General features: G+C 41.1%; 1 protein-coding gene across 3 annotated transcripts in view; it reads right to left on the reverse strand.

Annotated features, from left to right (window-relative positions):
• Positions 1 to 12,157, reverse strand: part of agap3 (ArfGAP with GTPase domain, ankyrin repeat and PH domain 3) — a 414,103-nt gene that overhangs the window by 134,094 nt on the left and 267,852 nt on the right. For all 3 annotated transcript variants that reach the window (XM_061920474.1, XM_061920475.1, XM_061920473.1), the window contains exon 10: positions 5,944 to 6,048. In XM_061920474.1, coding sequence (XP_061776458.1) covers positions 5,944 to 6,048 — 105 coding nt within the window. The remainder of the gene's footprint in view (positions 1 to 5,943; positions 6,049 to 12,157) is intronic.

Consider the following 12,157-nt stretch of genomic DNA (forward strand, 5'->3'; position numbering starts at 1 on the left):
ACAATGTTATTACAAAGAATAAGACACCTATTATACTCTAGAAATGTTGGTTTTACTTAAAAACGCACACGTTTAGTTGTGTTCAGTGTTTAAAAAAATTTTTATTTGGCTCTTACAGTAATAAATTTTTAAAATATTTGGCTTTCTTGGCTCTCTAAGCCAAAAAGGTTCCCGACCCCTGTTCTAGGTCATCGCCGCCGCCGCTGCCGGAACCCACACATTCACGGGGAGAACATGCAAACTCCACACAGAAAGATCCCGAGCCCGGGATTGAACCCAGGACTGCAGGACCTTCGTATTGTGAGGCAGATGCACTAACCCCTCTGCCACCAAATGACGGGTAATTGTCAAGACACGGAGAAGGGGCAGGATTAAATAAAGTCCTCTTCTTCCCATTCCTTTTTGGACATGTTGAACCGTGCAAGTTTAATCATGTAAGTTGTTAAGCGCGTTCCAAACAAATGAAACCATGAACATTAGCGAAGGTAAAAGAAGGAATCATGGAGGAATAACAAATTAAAAGTCCATCCGTGTTAGTTGGTCCCAGGCGACGGGGGAGCGTCCACTGTGGCGGTGGACAAATCATTACATACATCACCTGTGCCCACGCCGCCTCTTTAACGATAATCAACGCCAACAGTCATTTTCTTTCAATTTGCTTTAAAGCCACCCAAATGTGTCAAGCCGAGGTGAAAACCACGGCGCTCAGCAGAAAGAGGCGGCGTCGGCCTTTTCCGCCCCCACCAACTCCTGGCGTTTTATTACCATGTCATAAAGCACTCATTTCTCTCCCAAGCCTCCTTGCTAATTACCCAGTGAGCGCTCTCATTTCGTTTTATTGCGGGAATTAACAGCCAGATCGAAGCGTGCAAAGCTATTAAGATGTGTGATTAAGCCACATTCAATTAGTTTCTACAAACAATTTAATTGATGTAGCAGATAGAATTAACAGAAGGTGATTGTGTGGATGGCTTGGCTGGCTGGGAAATTAAAGGATCCCGCTCGCTCCCTCGTTCGTCTCTCTCTCTTTTGCCCAACCTCCTCGCACGCTTCGTCGCTACGCTCCATAGCGCCAAACCAGCTCGGGGTGTTACCAAAGTAACATCAGCCCTGTTCTCTCCGAGACTGCTGACCTGTAATGGTTGTAATGATCAAGGATGGCATGTTCAGTCAATTACATAAAATACATCGCTAGATTAGCATATCTTGGCTGATGACAGTTCAGCACCCAATTTGTTCTTATTGACCCTACTTGTTAGACACAAGATGCTAACAGCGTTTCATATTTCCCTCTAGGTGCTCTTAACAGCTAAGGATGAGAGCAAAATATTCCGATTCAGCCATCCATTTTTAATAACACATATCCTGAGCTGGGGGCAAGTTACACTCTGAAATTGTCAGCAGTCAATCACAGGACACATACAGTACGTATATCCTTATACAGTGGGGCAAAAAAGTATTTAGTCAGCCACCGATTGTGCAGGTTCTCCCACTTAAAATGATGACAGAGGTCTGTAATTTTCATCATAGGTACACTTCAACTGTGAGAGACAGAATGTGGAAAAAAAAATCCAGGAATTCACATTGTAGGAATTTTAAAGAATTTATTTGTAAATTATGGTGGAAAATAAGTATTTGGTCAACCATTCAAAGCTCTCACTGTTGGACGGAGGTTTTGGCTCAAAATCTCACGATACATGGCCCCATTCATTCTTTCCTTTACACGGATCAATCGCCCTGTCCCTTTAGCAGAAAAACAGCCCCAAAGCATGATGTTTCCACCCCCATGCTTCACAGTAGGTGTGGTGTTCTTGGGATACAACTCAGTATTCCTCTTCCTCCAAAAACGACGAGTTGAGTTTATACCAAAAAGTTCTATTTTGGTTTCATCTGACCACATGACATTCTCCCAATCCTCTGCTGTATCATCCATGTATCCACTTTGGTACGAGTTGAGTTTATACCAAAATGGATACATGGATGATACAGCAGAGGATTGGGAGAATGTCATGTATAATTACATTTATTACAATAATGTATCTTATTAACAGAAAAAATAATCAAAAGTCTGGACACCCTTTTCCAATTTAGAAAGTAAGAATGCGTATCCAAACTTTTAACTGGTCCTGTTAATAACACAATCTTAAATGTCGATTGGCTGAGAGACGTCACATGACATATACAAATTATCATTTTACTCTTACACAGTAGCAAAACGTTATCCACTTTTTGATCAAAATTAGGCATGTATTTTAGACTTTCTTCCAAAAACCATCCATTTTCTACCGCATATCCCTCTCTTGGGCGCAGGGGAGGCGGCTGGAGCCTATCCCGACTGCACTCGGGCAGTCTGGACAAGTTGCCACCTCATCCCAGGGCCAACACGGACAGACAACATTCACACATAAAGGACCATTTACAGTTGCCAATCAGCTTATCCGCAGGTACAATTTTTACTAAATTAGGAAATTGAAAGCTAAATGCAAAATTTTATTTGTGTTTCAATCAAAATCCCAATTTTTAAAGAACTAAAAAAATGTGTGACATCATGAAGTCACTTAAATGTATTTCACATGCAAATGAACATATTTAATCTTTTATCATTTACAAACCCCAAAACCAGTTAAGTTGGCACGTTTTGTAAATGGTAAATAAAAACAGAATACAATGATTTGCAAATCCTTTTCAACCTATATTCAGTTGAATAGACTGCAAAGACAAGATACTTAACGTTTCGAAACGGTAAACTATTGTTATTTTTTGCAAATATTAGCTCATTTGGAATTTGATGCCTGCAACGTGTCAAAAAAGCTGACACAAGTGGCAAAAAAGACCGAGAAAGTTGAGAAATGCTCATCAAACACTTATTAGGAACATCCCACAGGTGAACAGGCTATTTGGAAACAGGTGGGTGCCATCATTGGGTATAAAAGCAGCTTCCATGAAATGCTCAGTCATTCACAAACAAGGATGGAACGAGGGTCACCACTTTGCGAAAAAATGCGTGAGCAAATTGTCCAACAGTTTAAGAACAACATTTTTCAACAAACTATTGCAAGGAATTTAGAGATTCCACCATCTACGGTCCTTAATATCATCAAAAGATTCAGAGAATCTGGAGCAAACACTGTATGTAAGCGGCAAGGCTGTGACCTTTGATCCTTCAGGCGGTACTTCATCAAAAAGTGACATCAGTGTGTAAAAGATATCACCACATGGGCTCAGAAACACTTCCGAAAGCCACTGTCAGTAACTACAGTTTGTCGCTACATCTGTAAGTGCAAGTTAAAACTATACTATGCAAAGCCAAAGCCATTTATCAACAACACCCACAAATGCCCCGGGCTTCGCTGGGCCCGAGCTCATCCAAGGTGAATTGATGCAAAGTGGAAAAGTGTTCTGTGGTCTGACGAGTCTATATTTCAAATTGTTTTTGCAAACTGTGGACGTCGTGTCCTCCGGACCAAAGAGGAAAAGCACCATTCAAACTTTTCTCAGCGCAAAGTTCAAAAGCCAACATCTGTGGTAGTATGGGGGTGTATTATTGCCCAAAACATGGGTAAATTGCACATGTGTGAAGGCACCATTAATGCTGAAAGGTAAATACAGGTTTTGGAGCAACATATGTTGACACCCAAGCAACGTTACCATGGACGCCCCTGCTTATTTCAGCAAGACAATGCCAAGCCATGTGCTACAACAGCGTGGGTTCATGGTAAAAGAGTGCAGGTACTAGACTGGCCTGTCTGTAGTCCAGACCTGTCCCCAATTAAAAATGTGCATTATGAAGCCTATAATACGACAACGAAAACCCCGGACTGTTGAACAACTTAAGCTGTACATCAAGCAAGAATGGGAAATACTTCCACCTGAAAAGCTTCAAAAATTGGCCTCCTCAGTTCCCAAATGTTTACTGAGTGTTGTTAAAAGGAAAGGCCATGTAACACAGTGGTAAAAAAATGCCCCTGTGCCAACTTGTTTATAATGTGTTGCTGCCATTAAATTCTAAGTCAGTGGTTCTTAACCCGGGTTTGATCGAACCCTAGGGGTTCGGTGAGTCGGCATCAGAGGTTCAGCCGAGCCTCAAGACACACCCGGCTCATCGTGTAAATAAAAACTTCTGTATTATGGAGACCCCCAAACAATGTTCCCTCTAATTTTCCATCTGATTCGCAGGTGTGTAATTTGTTCAAGCACAGTGTTGGTTATGTTCTTTGAATAAGTTTATGCACGGTTCATTTTGTGCACCAGTAAAAAAAAACATAACTTCGTCTTGAATTTGAGAAAAAAAAAACATTTTATTTTTCATTAAAGAAGGGTTCGGTGAATGCGATTATGAAACTGGAGGGGTTCGATACCTCCATCAAGGTTAAGAACTACTGTTCTAAGGTAATGATTATTTGCAAAAAAATAATACGTTTCTCAGTTCGAGCATTAAATATCTTGTCTTTGCAGTCTATTCATCCATCCATCCATTTTCTACCGCTTATTCCCTTTTGGGGTCGCGGGGGGCGCTGGCGGCTATCTCAGCTACAATCAGGCAGAAGGCGGCGTACACCCTGGACAAGTCGCCACCTCATCAGGGGGCCAACACAGATAGACAGACAACATTCACACTCACATTCACACACTAGGGACCATTTAGTGTTGCCAATCAACCTATCCCCAGGTGCATGTCTTTGGACGTGGAAGGAAGCCGGAGTACCCGGAGGGAACCCACGCATTCACGGGGAGAACATGCAAACTCCACACAAAAAGATCCCGAGCCTGGGATTGAACCCAGGACTGCAGGACCTTCGTATTGTGAGGCAGACACCAATAGACTAAAAAACAGCTTTTACCCCAGAGCCATAGTAGCATTAAACAGGCACTGAGTGAGCACAATATGTCCATCATGTCCTTATGTGTAATTTTTAATTTTTTTTCTATTTTTTCGGACTACAATGTGCAATAATGTTATATGTATGTGTGTATATATATTCATATGCATGCATATATGCATCCGTGTGGATATATATATACATATACATAGATACATCTCTATCTTTTTTTTTACTATTTATATTACCATATTGTATATGCACCTTAGGAGGATCTGCTCCAATTTCGTTGTTCTTTGAACCTGTTCATTGCAATAATGACAATAAAACTCTATTCTATTCTATTCTAGACGCACTAACCCCTCTGCCACTGTGAAGTCCCAGTCTATTCATTTGAATATAAGTTGAAAAGGATTTGCAAATCATCGCATTTTGTTTATTTACAATTTACACAACGTGCCAACTTCACTTTGGGTTTTGTATAAGATCAGTTTTTATTTACTGTTTTACTGATGAGTGGCCTGGCCTGAATATTTTTTTTCCCAGGTCTGTATAAACAACAATCATTTTGTCTAATGTGGCCAAAATTACTTTTTACAAAGGAATTGACTGATAGAAGGAAAGTTGTGGCAAAAGATGGACCTTTTTCTGTGTGGCACCGACAGCCAGTGGAGTGTTTAAGCGGCATTAGCGGACCCGGCGGGACTCTGACAAAGATGGATGTGCTCGGCCGGGCCAGACTCGGCTGCCACGTGGGGAGAGACATTACAAGTACGAGGCAGCGTGACGTCGAAGAGCGCGGCCACGTCTCCATTAGGAGGAATGAGCACTACGGGAGGTCAGAGATGACCACCGGGATGCCCCCTTGCTTAACACTAACGCTGGAGCCTGGCCTAAATAGCCATTATATAGCAATCAGGCTCAGGCAAGTCATTAGCTGCCTGTTTGTAATCGACTTTGATGCAGCAGGAAATGGAGTGGCGTGGAGAGAGAGCGGGCGAGCGAGAGAGGGAGGAAAAGCAAAGCTTAGTCGGGAGAGAAGCTCGGGAGCTCCGACCGAACAGATAAAAGAAATGGGATGTGATGAGAGGAGGAGGGGCCGGCGGGGCGCGGTGGGACTCACGTGTAAACTGGGGTGATAAGTGAGGACGCCGTTATCGCACAGGGTGACGTATTTCTTCTTCCACTCCTTGTTGAGGGATTTGCCACTTCGCTTCAGGAGGATTCCCTGTCAGAGAGCACATAAACGCACGGTGAGCGCCAGCCATCAAATGTACGTTAAACACCATAAGCACAGCCGGCGTCGCCATTACAGCAAACACTTGGAGCGCCGCGGGCTCAGCGGAATTCAGTCGGCGAATGTGTTGGAGCGCACCTTTATTTCTTTTTTTACACTGGAAGATGATATTTTTCTAGCGTCACTGGGCCGCAATGCTTTACTCCAAAAAATATAGCGGGTGCTGTTGAAACACAGTCCTCAAATATGGCCGACATGATGCATTGAGCAGGCTTTCAGTTAGTCACAGTGCATCAGGCAGGGGAGTTTTATTGGTGTGTCAATAAGAGACACGAGTGAGGCTTGGCCAAGATGTTACATGGATAAAGGTGCAGTTCAAGAATTAAATGGTTTATTTCTACCACTTTTGCAGATTTTGCCATGGCAGTTTCTTACAAGCTCCCTAATCCAGGCGTGTCAAACTCATTTTAGCTCAGGGGCCGCAGATGGTGATCCATCCACAAGAAAATGCATAATGCAAGAAATTGCTTTAATTAAAATGAAAAAATATTTTATTTTAAATGCCGCATGAAGGAAAATCTGTGCACACGCCAGCAGGAATATTAAAATCATGGCATTAACACTAAAAAATAAAGACAACTTCAGATTGTTTTCTTTGTCTTATTTTGGCCAAGAATAGAACAAACACTTTCTGAGAATATTACAATAAATATATAGTAAAAAATACCGGCAACGGTAAAGTTTAAAAGTTTTGAAGGAAAGAAGAAAGTTAAACAATGTTAAAAATTTGTTTTCTTTCGTATTTATTTTTTTAATGATCCAGTCACAAGAACATGCATATTGAAAGAATTGTTTCTCATTAAAATGAAAAATTATATAAAAAAACAAAACTCTAACAGACGGTGATCCAGACACAAAAATGCATATTGCAAGAAATGGTTTTCACTAACATTAATCTTTTTATTGTTTTAAATGCCGCATGGAGGAAAATGTATGCACACGCAAGCCGGGCTAGTAAAATCATGGCATTAAAACTGAAAAATAAAGACAACTTCAAATTGTCTTTATTTTTCAGCGTTAAAGTTTAAAAGATTTGAAGGAAAGAAGAAAGTGATTTAATGTTAAAAATGTGTTTTCTTTCGTATTTATTTTTTAATGATCCAGCCACAAGAAAATGCATATTGCAAGAATTTTTTTTTATTAAAAGGAAAACATGTTTTTTTTAAATGCCGCATGGAGGAAAATCTGTGCCGGACTATTAACATCACGGCACCAAAACTAAAAAATAAAGAAAATTCAGATTGCTTTATTTGTCTTACTTTGGCCAAAAATAGAACAAACACATTCTGAAAATATTACAATAAATATATAGAAAAAAATACCAGCAGCTCTAAAGTTCAGATCCAAGAAGGAAATAAGAAATTGAATGAATGTTAAAAATTTGTTTTCTTTCCTATTATTTTTTAAAATGAATTAAGTAACGTTTTTGACAACCTTTAGGATATCAAATAATAACATTTAAAAACCGCCAACAATACAATTTGAATATTAACTAAGTATTAGTCATGTTGTTATTATAAGCGCTAACGCAGACAAACTATTTATGGCAACAACCTGCTCGCTCCAGTTTATCTCTATGTTTATATCATTGCATGGTCTGCTATTTCCTTGCTTCCCTGCTCCTTGGAAGTTTTTTGTAGATCATAAATCATGTATCCCACTTGGACAGAAGAAGACTGAGGATATATTCCAAAAAGTTGGAACACTTTGACAGCCAAATTAGACTCGGAAATAGCCAGAACGACACGAAAAGGTGTTTGATTTCACCCTCCGTTTCTTTGCGAGGATTATGAGACATTCTTCATCTTAATGAGAATACCATATTTCCTTGAATTGCCGCCGGGGCGCTAATCAATTTAAAACCTCTTCTCACTCCTGCGCTTACCAAAGGCATGCGGTAAAAGTAAGCATGCGCTAATTATTTTAAAACCTCTTCTCACTCAGGCACTTACCAAAGGCATGCAGTAAAAAATTTAGTATGATGTAAGATTGGACCTTAAATCCTACTGAATAGCTCTTAATCTTCTTCCCTTTATGTGATTTCAAATTACCGGTATTGAAATCAGCCTCCTCCATTTTGAAAATGATGACAGAGGAAGTGTCACTCGTGACGTCACGAGTTTGACCCGGCGGGAATACTAAGCAAGCGCTAATTATTTTGCGAAGCGAGTTTGACCCGGCAGTAATTCAAGGCAGGCGTATACGATATGCCCTGCGGCAATTCAAAGAAATACAGTATATTAACATCCTAGGATATTTAATCATTTGTTTTCAAAACGGTTACAAAAAAGTGGGACCCCAACAATTTACTGTGGGATCCCATTTTTATGACTTGATGGGGTCCCTGGGATCTGATTTTGAAAACTCTTAGCACCAACACTGATGGAGTATTGGTGCGTGCAAAACAGCAGCAGGCGGCTGTGGCCTGCGGGTTAGTTCTAGTTCTAATCAAATATCATCCCAGGGGCCATACAAAATTCGGATCTGGCCTGTGGGCCTTGACTTTGTCACCCCTGCTCTAATAATTAATAATATTAGAGCAGGGGCATTATAATACTAATGTTTCTAAAATGATGTGTAAAAGCCAACTCTTTGTTGTCTTTCCCTCCTGTGCAGCTGCTATGTATAAATGGCACAGAATGGGAGGGACTTAGTTACCCAACCCGGCAATTTCCCGGCATCAGAGAAAGTATCAGGGTGGTAACAGAGGCGGGATATTGTCTGTGTGCAAGGATATTCCCCAAAACTGGGACTATAATGAGTAACCTCTTCTGCGCTGTTGTGTTGAAAGTAGTGCTGTCAAATTAGAAAAGATTAATTGCTTTTTTGAAATTTGTTTAATCATGATTAATTGCAGGATATTACATGCTTGCATAATTTGAATTAACTATTAAAAAAAAAACAGCAATGTTTTGACAAAATGCAATTCTATTGTCAAAATGTCATACAGTAAAAAGCAGGTAATTTATTTCCTGAAAACTTGGTAACGGTATTACTGTGTATAAAGTCCAGCAGTGCATCTACAATGGAACCCGTTTTTTTGGGAGGCCGAAGGTGCGCTCATGGAAGATGCTGGCACTCCCTGCGAGCGTGCGGTGGAATGATCCAGCAACAAGAAAATGCATATTCCAATAAATGTTTTTAATTAAAATGTTCATTAAAATAATAATTCATTAAAGCATGTTTTTTGGGGCTCTCTAAAGGTTGCTTGCAACAAAAAAACGGGCCTTATTTTTAAAAAACACTGGGATAAGCTTTGCTCTCGCATCAAAAACATTCTATGGATGCAATGTAGAATTCACAAAGAGCATAAAATAGGACTCAACATGATCTCCTTCCTGCACTGCGCTGAAGAAACTACTCTGGACCTCCATACTTTCTTTGGTCATATCATCGGCATAAAAATCCATCAAAGGTTAATTTCGTACTTTTAACGGCACATTAATTGTCCTAAAAACGAAAACATTCCAGTGATGGAAGGCTCTACAACAGGGGTGCAAACTTATGGCCCGCCAACCGGTTTTATTCGGCCCGCGGTATGAGTTTGCTAAGCATAAAAATGAGCCGAAATTTTGTAATGAAAGAAACTGCTGTTCTAAATGTGTCCACTAGATGTCGCAATAGCAATTATATGTATCTGTGTAGATCAGGGGTAGGGAACCTATGGCTTTAGAGCCAGATGTGGCTCTTTTGATGACTGCATCTGGCTCTCTGATAAATCTGAGAAATCGTGCTGCTTAACACTTAGATAAGTAATGAATAATTCCACTTGTAATCACAGTGTTAAAAATAATGTTCAAAACATACAACATTATCATGCATTTTTAATCCATCCATCCGTTTTTCTACCACACCTGTTCAAGAAGTTGCGTCTATGGTAAGAAGTTATTTATTTATTATTGGTTAGTGTGGGGCTTGCCCTCTTGGGGGTTCTTCAGACCCCCAAGCACCGATATGAGAGCCTGTTTCAGGGTTACAATATTGTTTTATTTTAGTATTTCCAGCCCCAACCCAGTCTCTCCTCCTGGCTGCTGCTTATTACAGAGCGACAGGTGATTAGATAAGAAGGCCCAGGTGGGCCGTCTACGCACCTGTCGCTGCAGGCTCGCAGGCCACGCCCCCTCCACAGTTAGCTTCAGAATAACAATGTTATTACAAAGAATAAGAGACCTATTATACTCTAGAAATGTTGGTCTTGCTTAAAAATGCACGTGTTTAGTTGTGTTCAGTGTTAAAAAAATATTATATGGCTCTTACGAAAATATATATTTTAAAATATTTGGCTTTTTGGCTCTCTCAGCTAAAAAGGTTCCCGACCCCTGGTGTAGATGATGCTACATATATAAAGAAATAACTATACAATAATAAAATACTAATATGATAATAATAAACAAAAAAAACATGTTAGTGCACTAGTTGAGGAAAATTAGCAAACTAAGTTAAAGTTAAAGTACCAATGATTGTCACACAGACTCTGGGTGTGGTGAAATTTATCCTCTGCATTTGACCCATCCCCTTGATCCCCCCCTGGGAGGTGAGGGGAGCAGTGGGCAGCAGCGGTGCAGCACCCGGGAATAATTTTTGGGGATAGTGGGTAGAGTGTAGTGGGTAGAGCGGCTGTGCCAGAAACCTGAGGGTTGCAGGTTCGCTTCCCACCTATTGACATCCAAATCGCTGCCGTTGTGTCCTTGGGCAGGACACTTCACCCTTGCCCCCGGTGCTGCTCACACCGGTGAATGAATGATGAATGAATGATTGGTGGTGGTCGGCGGGGCCGTAGGCGCAAACTGGCAGCCACGCTTCCGTCAGTCTACCCCAGGGCAGCTGTGGCTACAGATGTAGCTTACCACCACCAGGTGTGAATGAATGATGGGTTCCCACTTCTCTGTGAGCGCTTTGAGTATCTAACAATAGAAAAGCGCAATATAAATCTAATCCATTATTATTATTATTATTATTAATTCCAACCCTTGATGCTGAGTGCCAAGCAGGGAGGTAATGGGTCCCATTTTTTAAGTCTTTGGTATGACTCGATATATAAAAAAACATCCTGTAATTTGATTTTGATATTATTTTTCATCTTGATGGATTGAATGAGTTGACTGATGCACGTTATCACATAATTTAATCAGAGAGTATGAATAACGACAAATAAAGGTAAAATACTATTAACCGCAACATGTAAGTGTAAAAAAAACCCCGAACAACATAATGATTTATTCATTTTCAGATTGTGCTTGTTCTATTTTTAAACAAAGAAAACAATCTGAAGTTGTCTTTATGTTTAAGTTATCGTGCCGTGATTTTACCAGTCCGGCCCACTTGGGAGTAGATTTTTCTCCATGTGGCTCCCGATCTAAAATGAGTTTGACACCCCTGGTGTACAATGACAGCATCCATCCATTTTTTACCGCTTGCAAACATGATATATTGGCTAGTAAACTTTCCCTCCAAGTGACCGCCATCTTTAGTGATGCAAGTCACAGCATGGCGGCCATGTGAACCTTCATGTTCCTGGGGCACATTCGCACCTCCCTCCTGCATTCATACACATAACATGGCGAACTCTGGAAGACCCCTGAAATCCCGGGATTAGGGAGCGTGATCGCCCCTCTTCAAAGCCCACGCGCCGCCCTTTTCTATTCGACTTTATCAACCCGGGGGAGGGTGTGCGTGAGGGTGGGGGGGGGGCCTTTTTCAAGGGCCTCAGATGGTTTCCTTATCTGCGGAGTGAATCCACTGGTAAACAAAGCAGTTCCTCGGCTGGAAGTGACCAAACGCTGCTGAGTGCAAGCGGGCTTCTCTGGGGGTTAAATGGTGAGGAGGGTCCCGCTTAATTAGGGGATTAAGCCTGGGCTGTGTTTGTGCTTTTACAGCCACAGGGCCTTTGGTGTGTGAGAGAGACAGGGGGGTGTTTGCTTGCCTGGCCCAAATTTTAATCCCGATTAACACATCAGGAAGAGTTGACCCTCTGTGACCTGGGCACCAGGCTGTTTGCCGACAATCACACTAATCCCAAACCTGACTCCGTGTGTGTCAA

The sequence above is a fragment of the Nerophis ophidion genome, linkage group LG14 (genome assembly GCF_033978795.1).
Source record: "Nerophis ophidion isolate RoL-2023_Sa linkage group LG14, RoL_Noph_v1.0, whole genome shotgun sequence".
Classification (NCBI taxonomy): domain Eukaryota; kingdom Metazoa; phylum Chordata; class Actinopteri; order Syngnathiformes; family Syngnathidae; genus Nerophis; species Nerophis ophidion.